This window comes from Dipodomys spectabilis, unplaced genomic scaffold (assembly GCF_019054845.1).
Source record: "Dipodomys spectabilis isolate Male_0828 unplaced genomic scaffold, ASM1905484v1 ptg000001l, whole genome shotgun sequence".
NCBI lineage: Eukaryota > Metazoa > Chordata > Mammalia > Rodentia > Heteromyidae > Dipodomys > Dipodomys spectabilis.
The window spans coordinates 4756536-4780574 of NW_024870678.1; the positions used below are offsets into that span (position 1 = coordinate 4756536).

The 24039-nt window shown below is 34.2% G+C and overlaps 1 protein-coding gene across 4 annotated transcripts in view; it reads right to left on the reverse strand.

The window, feature by feature from the left end:
* Rev3l (REV3 like, DNA directed polymerase zeta catalytic subunit) overlaps positions 1-24039 on the reverse strand; it is a 151580-nt gene that overhangs the window by 35392 nt on the left and 92149 nt on the right. For all 4 annotated transcript variants that reach the window (XM_042689028.1, XM_042688971.1, XM_042689046.1 and 1 more), the window contains exons 15-20: positions 22567-22649; positions 21302-21427; positions 15341-15533; positions 14023-14134; positions 10613-10728; positions 5642-5760 (exon numbers count right to left, since the gene is read on the reverse strand). In XM_042689028.1, the coding sequence (XP_042544962.1) occupies positions 5642-5760; positions 10613-10728; positions 14023-14134; positions 15341-15533; positions 21302-21427; positions 22567-22649 (749 nt within the window). The remainder of the gene's footprint in view (positions 1-5641; positions 5761-10612; positions 10729-14022; positions 14135-15340; positions 15534-21301; positions 21428-22566; positions 22650-24039) is intronic.

Below are 24039 nucleotides of genomic sequence, written 5' to 3' on the forward strand. Positions count from 1 at the left end.
TATACTTGTTGTCAATACAAATGGTGGTAGAGAAGCATTAATAGGCAAGTTAATTTTTTGTTTTGTGGTCCATTTTGTGGTGCTGGAGGTTCAAGTTTGGGTCTCATGCATATGAGGTAGGTAAGCATTATACCATTGGAGTTATGTTCCTAACTCCATGCACTTACTTTTTAATTCTTCATAATACACTGATGAATGGGACTGCAGATTCAAGGGTAAGTTATTACTTCGGAGAACTCATTGGAGGACTACAAACATTCATCTTTCTCTAAAAAAATCACATCAGTACTAGTGCATGGGCATTGTAGGGCCACTTAAATGAATTTAAAAAACAAAAGATTAAAAGATGATAAAAATGTCTCCCATCTCCAAAATACATAGGTTAAATAAAACCTGTTTTGATAAGAAAAATAAAAAGAGCCCAGGGTAATACAGTATACCTCAAGATTAGCTCATTTCTCAGAAATAACTGTAATTCAGATAATGACAGTTATTTCAATACAAAATGGAAATTAAGGAACTACTAGTCCCCATTTCTAGGTAACCTTGGTATTGTGAGGAATATATAAAACAGTACTTTACATTATAATTTTGAAATATTTATTTTTCTCAATCCAGGAAGATAGGAGTTGAAAATTAATCTTAGTGCAGTGACTCCCCCAATTGTTTTATCTATAATCTTTAATCTGTTAAATAACAAAACCTGTATTTTGTTGAAATGAAGCATATGCCACAATATATAAGTATTCACACATACACACATCTGTAAAAGGGTAGATAAGGCAACAAAATGAGGTAAAAAGTTAATATATTTTGATGAGGAAGAATTGTAAAATTACTAATAACTAATGAAAACAGTAAAGAACCACATAAGTGTTTTACTAAAAATCAAGTTAGTGATGAGCAGAATAAACCTCAATGGCTTTCTCAGGATGACAAGAGAAAAGACAGGAGAGGTAATACAAGGAAAAATGTACACAAAATAGAAAGGTAACCATTAATGTTTCTAAAGGAAATGGAAATATTTAAATAGTAAAATGGTGAAATCTAACCCTTTGTCACTTTCTACATCCATCTGTCAATCTGAACATAGATGGCAGGTACCACTTAATTTCCTGATACAAATCTTAAGTAGGCCTTTAATGCTGCCCAGCATTTGGACTTTTCCCCCTTAATTACTAATCTTAAATTCCCATAGACAACCATTTTACACTCTTCAAAAGGTCTTGCCATAACTCTCGTTCTCAGCTGATAGCAGTGATCCTTAATTTACTGAGAAAAGTGAATCAATTTTAAGAGAACTTCCACAGATTCGTATTGTCACATCTGTCCATCTACCAACTTATTTTTTATTTTTTTGGTGCTAGTACTGGGGATTAACTCAGGGCCTGGGTACTGTCCCTCGGCCTTTCTGCTCAAGGGTAGTGCTCTACTACTTGAGCTACAACTCTACTTCTGGCTTTTTGGTTCACCTACCAACCTTTTATATTATATAGTCTGTCTCCCAGCTTATTACAACAAAGAAACCAGCTATACTCCTATTTTATCTCAAACTAGGACCCCCATTTGTAGGCTAGAGATGGCATTCAATATTTGCTGAGTTGAGTCAAGGTGTCCAATCAACCTAGTAAATTCTTAAAATGCCTAGATTAAGTTCACCATCCAGAGGTCTCTGTTAGGTTCGCCCCAGAAAAATGTCCCCTTTCTTGTTCTTCCTCTGTGCACATGTAGCCCTTTCCCTAGAAGTCCCAGCCCAGCACCAGTAACCCAGGAAATGATGCACCTGGGGGACAGTGGGAGGTCTCCAGGCTCTGAGGTCATTGCTGTAGCCGTACACGCTTCCGCTGCCCTCTCCCTATATAGTCAATTTCCACTATTAATCCTGCCCCTTTCTCCTTCCTCCCCCTTTCCCTTCCTGGTATCCCTTGCACCCCCTGCACCCTCCATCTTGTACGGGCCAGCAGTATGCTCTACCCACAATAAACTTTTCTACCTGAACCATGTGGTCTCCTTTTGGTGAACCTTACAGTTTCTTTCTTTTTTTTAAAATTTTTTTATTTTGGGGTCCGGTCGTGGGGTCTGAACTCTGGGCCTGGGCGCTGTCCCTCAGTTCTTCAGCTCAAGGCTAGCGCTCTACCACTTGAGCCACAGCACCACTTTCGGCTTTTTTTCTTTTTGCTTATGTGGTGCTGGGGAATCGAACCCAGGGCCTCATGGATGCAAGGCAAGCGCTCTACCATTGAGTCACCTTCCCAGCCCACCTTACAGTTTCTATATGTACTTTTCTGGGAATGAGTCATATATTTATTTTTCAATTAAGTAGTTAATAAATAACTATTAAACATTACTAATTAAGAGGCAGTCTGGGGGCTGGAAAGGTGGCTTAGTGGTAGAATGCTTGCTTTGCATGCACGAGGCCCCGGGTTTAATTCCTCAGCACCACATAAGCGGAAAAAGCAGGAAGTGGTACTGTGGCTCAAATGGTAGAGCACCAGCATTGAGCTGAAGAACTGAGGGACGTGCCCAGGCCCAGAGTTCAGGTCCCACGACCGACCCACAAAAAAAAAAAAAAAAAAAGAGGCAGTCTGGTCGGGTGCTGATGGCTCACACCTATAATCCTAGCTACGTAGGAGGCTGAGATCTGAGAATTGCTGTTCAAAGCCAGCCTGTACAGGAACATCCTGAAACTCTTATCTCCAATTAAACACCAGAAAACCGGAAGTGGCGCTGTGGCTTAAGTGGTAGAGCACTTGCCTTGAGCTGAAGAGATCAGGGACAGCGCCCAGGCCCAGAGTTCAAGCCCCACGACCACAGATTTTAAAAAAAAAGGAGGCAGTCTGTCAATTATGATTAAAAGCAAGTCCAGTGGAAACAGTGAGAATTTTACTAGTGTATATAAATTAAACAAAAAGCCAAGCTTTATTTTATATACATATGTAACGTACATTGATCATATGTAGACCCCCCCCCCCCCCATTACCCTTTGTCTTTCCTTTTGGCTCCCTATGGTTTTCTTCCTTTCAAACAGTACCTCATCTACTTTCACATCTTAAAAACAAACTACTATATTCTAGATGAGAAAAAACACATAGTATTTGTCTGAATATGGCTTATTTTGCTTAATATGAGGATATCCACTTCTATCCATTTTCCTGAAAATGAAATAATTTCAATTATCTTTATGCCTAAGGGTCCATTTTGTGTGTGTGTGTGTGTGTGTGTGTGTAATTTGTCCATTGGTTGAATGGCAAAAATTTTATGGTGAACGTTAAGAAAGTGAAAACCAGTCTTTAAAAAATACACCTCAAACTAGGCACAGGAAAAAAAAAAAATAAAAGCTATCCTTCAAGTATATACTAGATCTGAGGAGTTCAACAGTGTCTTAGAAGGATTTCATTTCTATTTCCTTTTTGTGGGGGGAGAAAGAGGGCAGTACTGGGGATGAACTCAGGGCCTTATGCATGCTAGGCAGGTGCTATGCTTCTTGAGACATGGCCATAGCCCTTGTTTGTTATGGTTATCTTTCAAATTGGGTTTCATGCTTTTGCCTATGGACATGCTTTTAGCCTTGGACTGTGGTCGTTCTATGACTTTTTTTTTTTTTTTTGCCAGTCCTAGGGCTTGTTCTCATGGCCTGAGCACAGACTCTGGGTTTCTTTTTGCTCAAGGCTAACACTCATCACTTAAGCCACAGTGCCACTTCCCGCATTTTCTGTTTATGTGGTGCTGAGGAATCAAACCAGGGCTTTGTGCATGCTATGCAAGTACTCTACCACTAGGCCATATTTCCAGCCCCTAAAGTCTTAATAACTGTGATTTTAAGTTTGTCCACTATGTCAAGCTTGCTTTTGAGATTTGGATATCATATTTATTTATTTAGCCGGAGCAATCATCTTCTAAAGTATCTGAAATTCCCCTAAAGTTCATTCAAGATTTCATGGATTGTCAAATGGTAGGAATACTCATATTAGGCAAAATAACCCCAAGAGGATGTAATTTGGTCCAACTAGGCAGGAGGGTAAATTAGCCAATTTACAACTTTCTCAATTCTAATTTACAAGTAAACATCAGAAATGCTCAATAATCACACCAAAATGAGAGAAAATCTTTCACTTTGAACTGTCAATAAGAACTACAGAAGGTCCCAAACTTTGAAAAAAATACTAATTTGTTACTTTAAGTTCACAGCAGATTTGCTATTGCTAACTTTCAGATACTAAAGGATAAAAAGATCCCTGAAACTAATATTCAATAAATTATTTATATGTATATATTTGTTCATATACATATTTTATTTTGTTTTTTTTGTCGGTTGTGGGGGCTTGAACTCTGAGCCTGGGTGCTGTCCCTAAGTTCTTCAGCTCAAGGCAAGCACTCTACTACTTGAGCCACAGTGCCACTTCCTATATACATATTGACATACATACACTTGTGTTCATTTCAGACAATATCAGATTCCAGTTTGAAATATATAATGGAATATATATGCTAAATACATTATAATTTCTGTGTCTTCTATAGCCTTTGCTATAATTAGGAATATAATAGGAATATAATTAGGAATTATTTTGAAGTAATTGGGGACTTGTGATCTGAGAATACTTTAAGAACAATGCAAATAGTAAAAGTATCCTCAAGCAAATTTATATAGTGGACAGTTTCAAATGAGATAAAACATGAGCATAACTTTAGGCTCACTGTACAAGGAGGAAATAAAAATAAAAATGAGGACATATTTCCTTATCTATGTGATCATGTCCCTAAACAAATGTATAAGGGCATGCTTTTATAGTCAAATGTTTAAGAAAATTTTTAGAAAAATCATAGTGAATAATGACTGAGAAGTAGAAAGTATATAAGAAACTAGTTTGAGTAAGAAGTGCTTGAAGAATGAACTTTCTTCCAAATATAAACATTTTAATGGATATTATTCAGTCCTAAATCTAAACATAGACTAAATTCCAGTAGGTATCTTTTTATGTTTTACTCAGAAAAAGAAGATAACATATTTTATTTAAAAACCATTTCTCTAAGTGATTCAAAGTAACAGAATAGTAACAGAAATTATTTAGCCAAAAATCTTTATCTGGGCCCACATACCCTCAGATGCTCTTATTTTCGGTAACTAATCTGTCTTAGGTCCAGTATTTAAATGTACTTAGCATGAGAATATCCTTCCTTAGTCTAAATTTTTCCTATATAGCCAATCAAAAAAGGCTACGTAAAAATGCATCCAACTTTAAGTGCAGACATTGATAAAATTGTGTAATACTGGACACAAATATAACAATCATTTAATACTGCTATAGATTTTTTTTTTTTTTTGGTGAGATGGGTTCTATATCGATAAATAAAATCTCAGGATGGCGTTGAACTTGCAAGCACTCCTGATTCAGCCTACTAATTGTAGGGATTACAGGCATGAACTACATTACAACTTTTAGACACATGGGGAAAGTCATTAATAATATTAAAGTCAAATTTCTCCATAGTTTTCCATTGTAGAAAATGGTATTTTGCAATATAAGTATAACTAAAATAATTTACAAAAGATTAAGTTACACAATAAGCTATACATAATCTCTCTAATGATTAAATTATCATACCGAGTTACTCAATGATTTTAAATAAAATACCTTACCTCATTTCTCATGATTCTCCAAAGATTTAGTGTGATTCGACCAACAATATTTATTTCACTCATTGTATCTGATCCATAGTCATCTCTTTCAGCTGCAAATCTGTTCTCAATTTTGTCATCTATAGAAATGAATGTCGATTACACAAAGACTCACAGAAAACAAAATTTTTAGCAAATTATGCTAAGTGAGAAAGGCAAACATTAAAGATAAAGATTAAAAGTGAAATGCGTATTTTATGTTAGAATAAGAGTATACTCATTATTTTGACTAATAAAAGCATACAAAGTTTCTTTCTTAAATATGAAGGAACTCTGAAAACACACTCTCTCTTTTCCACTTTGTATATACTATATATTGTTGTCCTTTCGTATCTATAGGAGATTGGTTCCAGGATCTCCTGCAGACAAAACAGAACTCAAATCCCTTATGGAAATTGGCTTAATATTTGCACAAAATCTATGCATAGCCATAATTTCAAATATTTTTTAGATTACTTATAACACCAAATACATTACTAATAGTTGTTGTATTACTTAAAGTATTATAGAAAGAAGAGTTTGCACAAATTTATTTTTGAAAATATTTCAGATCCATAGTTGGCTGAATCCATGGATGCACACTTGATCAACACAGAGGAATAACTATATATTTAAGTAATAAACTCTTTTCTCTTTCAATTTGGCAAAGTCTGCTACTTTTATTAACATCCAACATGCTATCATTTCTTTGGTTTTAGCATGAAAATGTACATTGTTAAAATGGTCTTTTCTTGGAATGAACTGAGAGCCTGGGCACTGTCCCTGACATTTTGTGCTCAAAACTACACATTACCACTGGAGCCACAACTCCACTTCCAGCTAACCGAAGGTCAGAGTCTCATGGACTTTCCTGCCCATGGTGGCTCTGAACAATGATCCATAGTTCTTAGCCTCCTGAGTAGCTAGAATTATAAACATGAGCCACTAGCGGCTATCTAAGTGATACTTCTTAATCTAAACAATTCTATGAATATTTGTTGATGGAAAATACCTAGCTTTAAGAAATTTAGACCAGAATTCCTCATAACAGAGTTTCCTATAAGTGATTTAATATACAAATTAAAATGTTTCTTCTATATAACACTAGATACAGGTGAGTGTAGTTCATTAGAGACCGGAATAATAAAAATGTCATGTATTTTATATCTACTATATCCTAAAAACTTTTATCAAAATTATTTATTTTAACACATCAACAGAAAGTTTAATTTTATATTGTAGAAAATTCTACTAATAAATATGTTCTAGTCATCCCTTGCTATACTGTGGTTCACTTATTGTGGCTTCACTGTGCTGCAGATTAAAAAAATGTATTTCATTCTGTATTGCAGATTTTTGCTTTATTGTGAGATTTTTCAGTAGGTATTTATGTAATATTTATGATTTTAATTATTTTTGCTTAAAATTTTTTAAAGGCAGGCAAAAGCCACATGGTTGTAGGTCGCCATTACAGGATCAAAGAATCTACTGTTCACTACATAAAGACGAGAAGAATATTAGGTCTTTTAACAAGACTGGAAAAGGGGTGGTCACTTGCTGCATTAAGGCCATCGTGAGGATGGAGTATGCATTGGCCCTGTGACTGCAGGAAGAAGAGTATGTCACTGGATACCAACACCATCTGGTTGAAAGCCAAGAAACTTTATATGATAGTTTTGCAGAAAGTGCAGACGTTCATGATGGTAATAAGGATGATGACACGGAAGCAAACAAGGGCTTCTCCCACCAGACCAACCCCATTAAGTGCCAGCACAGGCTGGCTGGTTTGACAAATTTCAAAGATGCTTTGGACTCAAGAGCGTTTGTCTGTATGGAGAAGCTGCCTCTGTGGATAAAGTCAGAGCCAAAGAGCACGTGAAAGACATGTTCAAATCCATCATGATGGAGGAAGGAGGCTAAAAGCACAAGTTTTTAACATGGATGAGACAAAGTCAGCAAGAGAAGAAGAGAATAAGGAACAAGATGAACTACGAATTGGAGAAGAAGAGGCTAGCCTAACACTCGATTGTCTTGCAATTATGGCCAAAGAACTTAAGCGAATGGCTGATGAATGGGATCCCCAGATGCTTCATTCATTGCACTTCATAAATACAATTGAGAGCGGCATTATAAAAACTTCCCACTCAGAAGAAAAAGCAGTATCAGTAACTCCATGTAACTGTTGTCATCACTCAGACAAAGAAATCAGTTATGCCTATGCCTTTAGTGAAAATAGAAGTTATGGCCCAGGGTGAAGATATGCACGCACCACCTGATGGAACTGGTCCCTTTTTGAAAAGCTGTAATGTTCTTCTTGGTTGTGAAGTACAATCATCTCATTGTCATCACCTTCACTGCCATCAGTACTGCACATCTACATAATTCATGATCTTCATCATTCAAGTTGTAGTATACTTGACTGGTGAGTATGCATAGAGAATTTTCTATGTTGTTAAAATTATATAGGTTTAAGAGTGTAAAAAGCCAGGCGCCGGTGGTTCACACCTGTAATCCTAGCTACTCAGGAGGCTGATATCTGAGGATCACAGTTCAAAGCCAGCCTGGGCAGGAAAGTCCATGAGACTCTTATCTCCAATACACCACTAGAAAAATCAGAAGTGGCGCTGTCGCTCAAGTGGTAGAGTGCTTGCCTTGAGCTGAAGAGCTGAGGAATAGCACCCAAGCCCACGATCAACAACTACAACAAAAAGAGGGTAGAAAGTATTTAAAAGCATATGAATTGTTAAGTGTGGGAAAGGCTTGTAGGAGAGTGGGAAGGGTTTATAAAGCCCTAAAATATATAAATAATAAAATAAATATAATTCTGCTACTTTGTGAATTTTCACCTATTATGGATTGGTCTCTGGAACATAACTCCCAGATGAGGGGGATCATGTATTCTATTTTAAAGCAGGATTACTTTCCCTTGAAGACACTGTTACTAACACTACTCTCTTTATGTTAAAGACACAGTTTAAAAATTGACTTTTGTTCCTCCAAAACATAATGTTTTTAACAAAACAATATATAACGTTACTCTGTTCTCAGGCAGAGTTTTATAAACAGAGTTTATAAACAGAGTATATAAACGGAGGCATGGATCACTAACATAACTTGCTTGACATTACATAGGTATATAATGGCATAGCCAGAATTAGAACTCAGGAAGTACTGTACTTTATTCTTCATAAAAATGGTTTCAGCAGTGATTCTGAAACGATTTTGTTCATTTTTGCAGTACTAACAATCCTAACCAGGATCGTAAGAATGCCAAGCAAGTGCTGTATCACTGAACTACATCACAGACTACAATTTGAGCTTTAAATCACACTTTCAATCTAAGCCACCTGCCTTACCTGCTATAACTAAAGTAACAATTGAACCTGAACACTACTGTTGCCCTTTCTGAATATTCCTAAACCTATCTAAAAGTCATTTTAAAAAACTGTGATACTTCCTGTCACACAAAAAAAGACAGAAGCTACAAGATAAAAGTCAAACTTAAAAAACTATTTCTAGGGGTTGTGGAGGCATGGCTCAGTTGACAAAGCGCTAGCCAATGAACGAAAGTTTCAGGTACCAAGTTCAGTCCTGGTCTCAGACCTAAAAGAAAAAAAAAGAAAGAAAGAAAGAAAAAACTTTCTGCCTTTTTCTTTCAAGCTTCTGCAAAGCTCAAAGTATGTATTGTCCTTTGGATCTTCTAATTTCAACCTTTCCACTTAAATTTACAAACATTGAAGGCATTTTATTAATTATAACTTCTCAAAGGTTGTCTTTCTGATTAATTTTTTCAAATTTTCTTTCAGCCACCCAAAGTATGTTAACTTTGTTCTACACAGAACCTTTCCATTTAAATTTACTAACATTTAAGACATCATATTGAAGTCATAACGTCTCTAGGGTGGTCTTCTGATTTTTTTTTAAATTTTGTACTTTTCTTTCAGTCTCAAAGTATTCAGGCTTTCAAGAAAGCCTGTGAAACAAACTTATCAAGACTTTTGTAGTATACACTTAAAAATATAATTTTTGGGGTCAGACATAGTGGCATAAACCTGTAATCCCAGGTAGCAGGATCAAGGTTTGAAGCCAGCCATGGGCAAAAAGCATTAAGGCATTAAGGATTGGAGGCATCACTGAAGTGGTCAAGCACTTGCCTAGCCAAGTATAAGGCCCTGAGTTTAAATACCAGTTACTAAGAAAAAAGAATACATAATTTTTAAAAAGTGATTTATACACTGTAAGTAATTTTGGTATGCTGTTACCCCCTTTCAACCAGAATAAACCCTGTCAAAATACCCTTCAAAATTCAGATATTTTTTTTTTTTTGCCTAGTACTCAAAAATCAATAGTTTATTAGTGTTCTACCTTTCTTGTCCTTCCTTACTAATCAAATAGATAAAAATGGAGCCAGAGAAAAAGAGTAAAATTATGGTATGTGAAGTCAAATATTATTTCACAACTTTGTAATGATTATGAAGACTATCTTGTATGATCAGAAAATACTTATGATGAAGGAAGCATAATAAAAATGAAGTATGTAGTATGACTGAAGTTCTTTTAAAAAAGGCTTATATGTATCGCAAAGCTCATAGAACTCATAAATGTTATAGACCGTGATAGACAATTTGCTCCAGGAAAGTTAGAATGTGTTTGTGACTTTAACTGAGCATCACTACCCCACAATACTGTGAAATTTGGGAAATTATGTAATCACTTAATCACAATAAAAAAGGCTTATATGTGCAAAATGAATGAATATATAAATAGTATACATAGCAGTAAGATGAGAATTTTTCCTTTCCCTTTATATTTTTAAATTTTCCTGGAGTTATATATAGGACTTAACACAATTTAATATTAAAACTGAGATAGAGCAACAGTACTTATTAACAAATTGTCTTGACTTTATAATTTGTGTTGTCACTGAACCACAAAACTCTAGACTTTACATACCTGGTACTCGAGAGATCATCTGACATAAGTCAACACTTAAAGCAGCGGCTCTTTGTAAAAGGTAGCCCCAGGAATGCATTTGAATCTCATATCCTAAGAGAATATCAGGATCATACCTAAAGGAAAAAAAGAAATTAAATGTGGACTACACAACATTTGCAACCTTTAACTAGGGAGAACTGTTCATAATAGAGATGCTAAACTAAAATTCTATGCTCCATATTGGTTCTAAGAGGATGATATAATGGCTCCTACAGAATTTTTATATAAGCGCAGTTTCTTTTGTGAAATGAGCAGTTTTGCTAAGAATGTCTATTTGTTTGACCGGACTTAAGAAAGAGGCTTATGGGGGTAGTGAAATGTGAGGACATGTATAGTAATCCTTTAGGTCATTCGGTTGCCACTTCTCTATTAAATATACTTAATGCTGAGAAAGAATATTAAAACTTGCCTTCTCTCACTTAATTTTATTGATTTGGTTCTCACACAAAGTAGTGTCTAAGTAATGACAGACCTGTCTTTTCAACTTAAGTGGAAGGTGATTCTATTTAATGGGGATGAAAGTAGAGAAGGTAAACATCAAAACCTAGGAGAAAAATGTAATCATATGGTTACAGAGTTTCACTAGTAAAGTTGAACTGGCAAACTGCATTCAACTCAGGAGATATTTTGTGGCTCCTCTCAGGATAATCTTAAGTTTTGACTATCATGAACAAATGTTTGGTTCTGCTGTAAAGGAAAATAAAAAAACTGTATGGCTGGAGGAGAACTTGTAAGTTTGAGAGCTTGTACATTTAATATGTTTTGAGAACAAAAACTACATAAACACAATCAAGAATCAACCTCAAAATTACTGTGATTATTTTATTCTTTGGAATTATTCTTTTATATTGTTTTGAGACAGGGTCTCACTATGTAGTTAGTTTAGGCTGGCATTGATTTCATGATATACCTTAGCCTGCCTCTCAGGTGTTGGGATAACAAATGTGTGCCACCACACCTAGCTAATTATTGTATTCTTTATAAAAACCAAATAGCAAGGGTATAGTGTCTCACTGTAATCACAGCTACCTGGGAGATAGAGGCTGGGAGGACCATTGAAGACAGATCAGGCAAAGTTACTGAGATCTCATCAAAATCAAGCCTGTCACAGGTATTTGCTTGTGACCACAGGGAAATGGGTAGTTGTAGGTAGAAGGATTTCAGTCTAAAAATGCTTCTGGGTAAAAAAAATTACAAGTCCCTATCTAAAAAATATCTAAAGCAAAAAAAGCACTGGGAGTGTGGCTCAAATAGTAGAGTGCCTACCTAGCAAGCACAAGGTCCTGAGTTCAAACCATAGTACTTCAAAAAAGGGGAGGGGCAGAATGAATCAGAAACATTGAGCTGGCTTTTACATAATGACTTACAATGTTATTCTTAATTGAGGCTGTATGGCTTTTTCAAATATATCACTTAATACCCTAAATATCTCAGTCAGTATCTTGAGTATTGGAGTATTATATTAATTTACTGCTACAAACTATCTCTGGTATAAAAATGGATCATAAAGAGATCATTAAGCCTGTATTTAGAACCAGTGTGCCAATCTTTGATCATACTTCTACAAGTATTTTCTCTTTCTTTTTTGCCAGTCCTGAGGCTTGAACTCTGGGCCTGGGCACTGTCCCTGAACTCTTCAGCTCAAGGCAAGTGCTCTACCACTTGAGCCACAGCACCACTTCTGGTTTTCTGGTGGTTAAATAGAGATAAGAGTCTCAGGGATGTTCCTGCCTGGGCTGGCTTTGAACTGTAATTCTCAGATCTTAGCCTCCTGACTAGCTAGGATTATAGGCATGAGTCACTGGCACCCAGCTCAATTTTTTAAATATGAATTTTTTATTTTAAAGATAATGTACAGAGGGGTTACAGTTACATAAGTAAGGTCATGAGTACATTTCCTATTGAGCCTTGTTACCTCCTCCTTTGTTTTTCCCCTACCATCATTTTTAAACTTGGATACAGCCTAGTCTTAATAGAATAACATATGAGATTAGAGTAGTAGCAATGAGGAAAAAAAGGAAGAAACTTGAAATGGAGACAGTTATATTATTTTTAAATTAATATGGTTTAAAAATACCATTTTCCAAATCATATTCAATGAAGTAAGCCAGATGCAAAGAAACATAGGTCCCATGGTTTCCCTTATTTGCAATAATAAGTATACATCTAGGATAATCTTAGCAGAAAAGCAGAATAGCTCAATTGCTATGTACATATGACCACATAAGATGACGCTAAGCAAAATGAACTCCAAGACATGGACACAAGAGGTTTTTCTTTGTTACTGTTGTTTTTAATGTACTATGTGATTTTTTTTTTGTTTCTTTTGTATGTTCTTTCCCCTATGGTATATTTCATTATCATTGTATTTGATTCTGGTACCCTGGTATACATATTTATTTGAATTAGGGAAGGGAAGGAAACAACAGAATGGTGAGACAAAAGACAAAGGGGGAACCAATGCAACAGTGATGTTCACAAGACAATATGTTGGAAATTATCTGTACAACTTGAAGGAAATTGTAGGGGAGAGAGAAAGTAGGAGAAAAATGAAGGAAGGGGTAAGAAGTTTGACAAGAAATATACTTATTACCCTACTTATGTAACTGTAACCCCTCTAGATCACCTTGACAATAAAAAAATTTAAATACCATTTTCCAGTACCAAAGTTAAACATTCCATATGTTTTTTTTTTGCATTAATAAGTGTGAGCACTGAAAACATCTGACACATTGATGTAATCTCTGTGAGAAGATAAAAGGTAGAACTGACAATGGCAAGACAGACATCTTATCTAGTCACCAGTGTATAAATAGCAAAAATGATTTCTTTTTTCCTCTCTAGAATAAAGTACATTTCTCTCTTATAGAAATGAAAAGGAAACATTTATTTTATTTTAAAATTAATATAGATTAAAAACACCATTTTCATAAATTTTGTCAAGATTTCATTATCAACCAATATCAAATGGTCTCAAACAAAATACTCAAAATAGTACTGAATAGTAGCTGGCTCCAGGGTAGCAGTTTATTTAATAAGTTATACTATTTGATTTTCATACAGTTCTCTATTATTCCAGAACCATAGAAAAATCCAGCCTAATATGCACCTAAGAAATCAGAAGCTAAGCAAGCTTCTTCTCCTGCTCAATTGTGAAAATAGTTTTTCATATGAAAATTATTTTTCATATCCCTTATATATTGATGGTGGTCTGAGGTTGAGTGCATAAACTTTGCAGGGCTAATTCTCTACTTTCAAAGCTCACAGAGGATTCTCTTCCTCTTTCAAATATTTACCCATATATCTACAACAACATGAAAAGATTGAAGAAACAAAGACTAGAAAAATTAGAAAATACAAGTTAATACCTCTTCATTATATTTGCAATTTCTTGAAAGAGTGCCTTCTCATCAGCAGCATATGTAACTTCTAGTCCTGTAATTCCAGATCTGATAAGCAATGGGGTCTGATATCTGATATCTAAGAAATAAACAAGATGGGTATTGTTAATATTATTTTATGTAATTCTACATAAAATATTAGGACTTGCTTTAAGTGCACGACTAAAATATTTCAAATCAAGCATTCGTTAAGGTATAACAAACCCAACTTCTGGAAAAACTTCTAAACAATTCCTTCTTTAAGAAATAAAAAAGATCCCATTTGTAGTGCTTGCCTATTTCCATGACATGAAGACTTCTATGGCTCACTTAAAGTGATATGTTAGTTATTTATTTGTGGGGAAGGGGGATGAGATGCCATACTAGAGTTTCACCAAGAACCTTCATGAGCCAAGCCCCTAACTCTTTTTGCTAGGATGGATCTCAAACTTCAATTCTCCTATCTCACTTTGTGGAGCAGCTGTAAACCACCACACCTAGCTCAACATCAACTACACAGTAATTAACTCATGAACTGGTATGAGTCACCTCAAAGGCACAAATAATTAAACTTCAATGGTTATATGGTTTTGTTCTATATTAACACTTCCACAATGGACCAAATTCATTTTTATTATTATTTAAAATTGCAGAGAAATTTGTATTTTATAAAATCCTTCTATATTACTTGAGGAATCCATGCACTTTCAAAAATATAAGTATTTAGAAGATACAAATACCTTGAAAATTACTTATAAATCATTAACTTCTAAGGTAAATAGAAATTCTACGCTTGTAACAAAATACATCTATTTGTGGAAAATTATCTAGCCAATTATGGGTCTATGTATCCCAAGGTCTATTAGCTATGTATACCCATCTAGAGATACATAGTCATTTGGATTCTGTATGAACAAATTATAGATATCCTAATTAGAATTTTACTAAGATCTTTATGTTATGTTGCTTCTGATTGCCATCTCTTCCTTATATTGGTACTAAAATAAAATAGAAATCTAAGATAATAAAAATCTAAGATAAATCTGGGTCTTACATATTAGGCTAGTGCTCTAACACGAAGCCACAACCCTAGTCTACTTCTCATACTTGGAAATAATTCAAACAAAAATAATGAATGTAGGACAAAGTTCATACAACTTCCTATCCCCATTTCAGCAAACATTTTAGAAAGAAGTAATTGGCTTCCCTGGATTATATCTCCAACACAGAATTTCTCCTCAAATTCCCTGTTAAAAGACTCATCCTAAAACAGGCAGTTAATATCATTAATAAACATCAATATTACCTTGACCAAAGACTGTTTTGTCTTTATCAATCACTATTACACCAGTGAGTTCTGTTTTTTCTGTATCTGGGAGTGGACTGTCTGATGAAATACAGTAGAACAAGGCACAGATTGGATCAAACTCAGGATCTGGTTCCAAATCTCTTCTAGTTCGAGCATGTAACTCCACACTGATTAGGGTAAGATTTTGTGTCTATAAAAGGATTGAAAGATTGAAACATTGTTTTTCAGATATGCATTTTCAAAAAAATGTTTCACTAAGACTCTTAGGAAGTATGTGTGCATACTGAAAAGTGGCCATAAGTCAGAATACCACACAAATTTATTAAACTACAAAGTTTTACTTACAGGGTGCTATTAAATCAGATTATGTTTTATTCTATAAAATGAGCTATAATCCCTTAATGACAATACCTATATTTCTCTAAAATATATATAATACCTCTCAATTATCTTAATTTCTGTTTAGAAAGAAAATGAGTAGTCCAAGTGGTTATGTTCATGTAAGCTAGTCGGTCATTATTTACTCTTTATACAGTTAACTAAACTATAACTGTACTTGTCATTAAACCAAAAAGGTGATTTTTTAAAGTTTAATCTGTTACTATTTGAGGGGTAAATTTAAGACTTTTGTACACACTAGGGAAAAATTTTAAACTACAGTTTTTCCTATAACTACAAACTGCATAACCATATTTTACCAATGTAAATATTATGCCATTTAATAAAAAGCTTTTTATACTGCTAATAAAAACTTAACTATACTCAGTTCTTCCTAAAATCATGTACTTAAGACTCTAGTTATTCAGTAACCTGCAGTAGGATGATGGCTTGAATCCAGGAGTTTAAAGTCAAATGTGAGCAACAAAGCAAGATCCTGTCTATAAATAATTAATTAATTAATTTAAAAAATCAAAATATCAAAAACTCATGTTGGCCCTTAAGAACTCTGAGTAAGAAAAACAAAACACAGCCTGGCTTCATCAGCATATGGTATATTTACTACGTATATAAGCACCAATGGCTTATGCCTGTTGCAGGAGGTTGAGATCTAAGGATCACAGTTCAAAGCCAGCCTAGACAGGAAAATCTATGAGACTCTTATTTCCAACTAATCACCAAAAAGCTAGAAGTAGAGCTGTGGGCTCAAGTAGTAGAGGGCTAGCATTGAAAGAAAAAGCTTAGGGACAGAGTTCAGGCCTGAATTCAAGCCCCAGGGCTGGCACAAAACAAAAAAACAAAAACAAAACCCATATAAATGCTACTAGTATAATCTTGTTAATTAATCATATCATATAAGTGTACCAAAGGATTTGCATTTAGTATTTATCTTGCATGTAAACTAATGAAGAAAGGTAAATGATAGGTGTAGGATTTGGCAAATCTTTTTGAAGGACAATTTAGAAGTATCTATCATAATTGAAAATAGGGATATCCTTTGATCTAGAAATTTTATTCCTGAAAACTTATCTTATACTCTGAATGTAGTAAAAATATATGCATAAAGATGGTTATCCAAGGTTATATAATAGCAAAGGACTCAAAAAACCCTAAATAGGGCCAGATGTTGAGACTCACAGACATACTTCTGGTCACTCTGGAGACCGAGCTCTGAGAACTAAGGCTTTGAGCTAGGTGAGCAAAACAAACAAACAAAAATCCAAAAGACTGTTATTCCCAAGTATTAGCAAAAAGCCAGAAATGAAGGTATGGCTCAAGTGGTAGATAGAGCACCGAAGAAGCCAAGCAAGAGTTTAAGACACTAAGTTCAAATACCAGTACCGAAATATTAAATCTTTTCCCTCTCTGGTTATGAAATTTGCTTTTTAATTATGTAAGAATCATATTAGTCATAAGGGCTACATGTGATAGAATACACTGTAACCTTTACAATTTTCAAAAGAATGAGCCAGGTCTAAATGTCTTAATATGGAAATATCACTGTAATTCATTGGTAAATGAAGAATTGGGAATATAGTACAAAGTAAATACATAGAAAAGTTCTGTGGAGGCACAAAATGTAAAACTTATTGCCCTGACAGAAGAAAACTGGTGACCTGAAGCAAGATGAGGAAAGCTTACTTCTTGTTGTAAATTTTCTGTCCTCCTTTTTACCATATACATGTGCATATTAGTAAATTGGTTGAATGCTTTTTACGTTATTATATATGTCTATATATATATATATGGTTTTTTGTTGTTGTTTTTTGTCGGTCGTGGGGCTTGAACTCTAGGCTTGGGCACTGTCCCTGTGCTCTTCACCTCAAGACAAGTGCTATACCACTCGAGCACAGCGCCACTTCCAGTTTTCTAGTGGTTTATTGGAGATAAGAGTCTCATGGACCTCCTGCCTGGGCTGACTTTGAACCGTAATCCTCAGATCTCAGCCTCCTGAGTAGCTAGCATTACAGACATGAGCCACCGGTGCCCGGCTTACTTTATATATACTATATATATATACCTTACATTCACAGTTTTCCATTTATCAATGTATTATAGTGATATATCGATATTAAGACCATTCGCTTAATCTCTTCTTTCCTTCATTCATTCACTTATTCTACTGGTAGTGGCTTGAACTAACTTATTCTTTTAAGGCTGGCACTACCACTTGAGCCACACCTCCACTTCTGGCCTTGGGTAAGTCTCCAATTTATCTGTCTGCCTGAGCTGGCTTCAAACTAATCCTCAGGTCTCAGCCTCCTGAGTAGCTAGGATTACAGGTGTGAGCCACCAGTGTCAGGTCTGTAACTTTTACTTTTAAATATACATTGTATTATTAAGTTGTTATACAAAGGGTTAACATTCTATAAGTCACATCATGAGTACAATGTCACCCCTTCCTTCATTCTCCCCCACTTTCTCCTTCCAATCTCTACATTCAAGTTACATAGGTCATTTTTTAACATAATATACATTGAATGTAATGACATTTGTTCACTTTTTAAAACATTTTAAACATAAAACTTTTAAAAAACTCTTACGAAATTAGAAACCCACAATGGAAATAATAAAACAAATAATCACAAACCCAATACTTTCCCAAAATTGCCACTGTTGTTTCTATTTTAAAATTTTTTTAATTTAAGTAAGTACAATGGAGAGTGAAGGAAAAGAACTTTCACATATATGTATATATATATAAGAGGTATGCAGTGCTGTAGTTTGAACCTAGAACTCCACACATAGTAGGCAACTGCTCTGCTACTGAGTCATACCTAGATCCTAGGAATGTCCATTTATTCATTAACTCACTTATTCTGCTGGTACTGAGACTTGAATTAGATTATTCCCTTAAGGCTGGCACTACCACTTGAGCTACACCGCCACTTCCAGCTTTGGCTAAGTCTCAGATTTATTTGTCTGTCTGAGCTGGCTTCAAACTGTGATCCTCAGATTTCAGCATCCTGAGTAGCTAAGATTACAGGTATGAGTCACCAGTGCCTAGTCTAGTACTTTTACTTTTAAATGTAATTCTTCAGGATTTTAACTTGACAAGTAGAATGTACTAATTTAGTAAATGCCAAATTTTGACTGGAAAAAATCTCTTTCCCAGAGCCAAACAGAACAAGACAAACAGTTCAATTAGGAAATGATAATGATGTGGAAAAGAGTATAGAGAAGAGTCTTAAAGGTGGATTTCGTTAGTAGAATTTTATGTTCAAATGTTTTCTCTCTAGTCCCTGATATAAAAAATGGATACTATTCTTAGGGGCATTATTTCAAGCAAACATATAATGAGATGGCTAGAAAAGCTTAATAAATGTTGCTAAGCAAAAGGAGAACAAGGATTGCTCTTAGGCACTGAGTGCTGATAATGCAGAGAAAGTTAAGTCCAGAGTCATGGAAACAAGATATCAAGAGACACAGGTCCCTAGACAATGGGAGAGAATACTGTCATTTTAGGTTCACTTCCTCTTTTGACCACAAGGTGGCTATTAAGAATGTATACTGAGAAAACGAAGTCTTGTCAGTAATCAACCAGATATTTTCAGTGATTTTAACCTCAGAAGGACCATGATCCTGAAATTAGATTATGTAGAACAAATACATAGAAAATTATGTTTTTCAAATAATGCAAATGCAAACAACAGAATAAGTCTTTAAGGCATATATATTTTGCTTTAATAAATATTGGTATATTCCAAGTATTAATTTAACTAGGGTTTAGAGAGCTAGTACAGGGCCAGGTACAAAAATAGGAAGTACATAAATGCTGTTAAATAAAAAGTTTACAAATGAATAAATCAGTGAGTAAACTATGTCCTAACTGAATTCTAATAAAATTGAACTTAACTTTCAGGTGGTTACTAATTCTTTGCTACATATGCGAGAAGATATAGCAATGATAAAATTAATACTTTCCAAAAGAAATATAAACCAAAAATAATCTAAAATTTTCTAGTAGCAACATTTTAAAAAGTAAAAATAAAGTTAACTTAATCTTAAAACATTACAAAAATTTAATCCAATACAGCTTGAGAATTCCTTATCCAAAATACATGGATCCAGATGTCTGGACTTTGGGAAATTTACACATACATAATGAGATATCTCACGGATGGTACCTAAGTCAAAGCACAAAATTCATTTATTTTCGTGTGTGTGTGTGTGTGTCCTGGGGTTGGGGCTTGAGCCCAGGGGTGTGTGTGGGGGGAGGGGGGGGGGGAGAGGGTCCTGGGCTTGGGCTTGAGCCCAGGGCCCAGGTATATCCTTGAGCTTTTTGCTCAAGGATGGTATTCTACTACTTGAGCCACAGAGCCACTTCAGGCTTTTTTTTTTTTTCCTGGAGATAAGAGTTGCATGGCCTTTCTTGCCTGGGCTGCAACCCTCAGATTTCAGCCTGCTGGTAGTTAGGATTACAGGCATGAACCACAAGCAGCTAGCTGATTTACTATTCTTATGCAACTCATAAATTCAACTTGTAGGTAATTTTGTACAATATTTTGAGTGTATCTCTGCTTTGACTATAACTTGTCATGTGAGGTTAGACATGGAGTTTTCCATGTGTGGCATCATATCAGTACTCAAGAAGTTTTGGATCCTGGACTTTGGATTAAGAATGCTTAACCTGTACTTTTAAAATACCATACTTTCAACAAGTAACTAATATAAAAGTTACTGTTACATTCTTTAACTTATTGAATATTTGAAATCAATACGCCATTTTATATTTACAGTGGATCTCTGTGAATGCTAAATTTTCTATGGCAAAACTTCATCTATAGTTAGAGTTCATAGAATTTACAGTGGACACGGTTATATTACATACTTATGTTGTTCAAAGCATACTTTAAAGAAACTAATGTATAAGTTGAATATCAGTATTTAAACCCAAAATAATTACAATTAAATAAAATTTAAAATTTCATTCTTCAGCTGTCTACTCTGAATTTTAAGCTCTCAATTGTTAGTGGCTAACCAGAATAAAAGCACATACATAATGAAAATAATGGAAACTGATTTCCATTGTATTGCTAGCCAGTATGTTTTGAGATTTAAACATCTAAATTTATAGTGACTCATTTACAAATTTTTTCAATTCCATATTATGATATGTACTTTTTGGTAAGATAATGTCCTAGTATTTGGCATGTAAGTTGTACTGTGAAAATAAATAGCTATCAAGATTATGTGAATAAATTAATGTGTCCTCTTTTGTAGCAAGCTCTAACATTCTCAACCAAACAGAAAATGTAAATAGAAGTCACACTGAAGATGTGACATTTGATGTGATTAGTTATACATATTTTATCAATGTAATTCTAATATTTAAAATTATTTAACGTCTATAAACTAAACTTCAGTTACTAGATGTGAAAACTGTGAAACTAAACTGATCATGCTTTAAGTTTACTTTATATAAATGAAAATAACAAAGACAGAATTCACTGTATCCTTCCCTCACTGAATTATTTTCAAACTTGTTCTATAGAATAAATATAAACATTGCAATTTTACCTCATGTAAAGCTTTTGCCTCCTGTAAGTTTTGTATGCTGACTTTGAAACCGTAAGTATTGTTCAAAGATGGTCCATCAATCTGAGACGTTTCTTTCTTGGGGGAATTTACTGCTGCAAACTGATTCTATTAAAAAGACACATAGCCAGAAAAGATAAATGAATAATAATTTTCTTTTGTTTCCTTATCACCACTTAGAAAATATATTTTATGTGTTTAAACATATCATGTCTTTTAAAGTCCAAGAAAAAAATTCCATTCTAGTAACTGGATATATACACACATATCAGATACAACCTATAACCAAACCATATGCTGATCTTTGTTTTTGCTAGTCCCAAACACTACAAACAACATTGGTACAGAGCTGGCATTTATGTGACCTGGACCTTTATGCTGAGTATTTTTTTAGAAGACAAGCAGTAATTAATATATTATAAAGTTTTATAAATTGAATTTGTATTTTACCCTAGTATTACATGTACCTGAAAGACGAATTACAAAACTCAAATATTCAGATAAAAGGTCATTTTTTTTTTCTGCTTACAAATCCATTTACCATTCTCCTTAAAATGTTGATTTGTTTTATAACTCACTGGCAGTAGCTATTAATAAATAACAAACAATTTTATAAATAAAAGTCTAAAAAGAATAGGTATAAATACTGAAATATTTTATATAATATTCACAAGAAGCTGTCAATATGTGATTTCCAATTAATATTTTTCCAAGAATAGATGTGCAATGTTCTCCACATAACCATAAATATTTCTAAGTATTATATTTTAGTATCTAAATATTGTTACAAACTTCTCAGTTTCAGTAGTATAAAATGTTGCTTTCCTTCTCTACTTAGTGAAGTAAAATGAAAAAATTAATAGTTATATTTGAGAAAAAATAAACCAAGGAAAAGGATATATTTTTGGTGGGATCAAAAATCACTTACTTGAGCTCTGCTGTCATTGGATTGTTCTGATTTTGCCAGTAATCAGTTAATGTATTTGTATCCTCATAATCCACATTTTGGCTATCATATTCACTTTCTCTGTAATATTTGTATTTACATATAAGAATCTTTTAGATCCCAGCATTTTTAAAAAACTTAAAAAATAGGCAATTTGTTCTCTCAAAGATATGTAAATAATGATGAAAAATATAAGCAATGAAAAAATTTAATTGAGACACAGCTTTTATCAATTATCTAACTGAAATCTAACAGTAAGACTGGATCTTCCATTGACTGTAAATTTGTTTAGTGTAATTACCTTCGTCTGAGTTGTTAAGAGTACTCTTCTAAAAGTGTCAGTATTACTTCCTTTCTTATTACTCAACTTCTGTGTTTTTGGTTCTGTAAAAAGAAATTTTATTTTTACTCATACATCAAAATTACCTGCTTCTGTTTTAAAGAAAAATTCTGTTTTGACAAACAATTGTAAGTATTGTTCTAGAATTCCCCAAGTACTTCATAATGTTTAAGTAAAACTAATCCTTCCACATAGCTTGGTGGGCAGGTACATTTTACTGCACTCAATTTCTTTATGGTTGAGATAGAATTATAAATACCTAAATGGTCACATGCAGAAAAAAGATTTCCCATCCCTGATTGTATACCAATACCCTAAGTAGATACCTTAGCTATGAATAATATTGAACCCCATACATACATATTTTTACATATGCATACCTATGATCAAGTTCAACTTAGAAATTAGGTACAGTAAAAAGTAAAAAGAATAGCTAATAATAACAAACATACAATAACATACTGTAATGTAATAAGTTATGGAAACCAAAGAGTAGTTATTGAAGGATTCAGGTAGGTGTTAGAAAGAAAAGTGAAGGATGATTAGGTTTCTATGAGGGACACATATATGAGTATGTGTGTTTGAGAAGGCAGTAGTGAATGTGTGCAGATTGAGAATAAGTGTTAAAAAATACTGATCTTGTGGTCCCTTTGAGTAATCAAGTAGAAATGATAAACAGGCAGCATCATAAGCTGTTCTGAAAACAGAATACTGAACTAGAGACATAAATTTGTGTGACCTGTATTAATCTTAGGGAAAAAATATGAAGAAGGCCTTAATAAGCTCTAACATTCAGATAATTGAGAAGAGGGAGCTGTTTTAAGGGAAGACACTGAAGAATAAGGGTAACAGAAGAAAACTTAGAGTGGACTAAGAAAAAGGACTAAATAAATACAATGTTAAACTAGAGAAGTGTTTTTTAAAAAACTGGCTTTGAAGGGGAGGAGAAAGTAGATACAAGCTGGCTGGAGATAGAAAATCATAGGAAATTTTGGTTTTGTTTCTATTACATTTCTTTTTTTCTTTTTCAGCAGTACTACTAGGGTTTGAACTCAGGGCTCATACTTGCTAGAGAGTTGCTCTGTCACTTGAAACATACTTCAAGCCCTTTTGGCTCTAGTTATTGTTCAGATAGGGTTTCAAGCTAAATTTTGCTTGGGCTAGTTTCAGACTACAATCCTCCTACTTTTGCCTCCTGCATAGTTGGGATTACTAATATGATCCACCATCCTTAGTTTGTTGAGATAGGGTCTTGTAAATTTTTTGCCCTAGCTGGCCTCAAACAGTGAACCTCTCATCTCTACCTCCTGAGTAGTTAAGATTACAAGTGTGCACTACCACAAAGAGGGGTCAAGAGTATAGCTCAGTGGTCTAGTGTTTGTGTGAGGCCCTGGATTTGATCCCCAGAACCATGAAAGTAAATGGGTAAGTAGA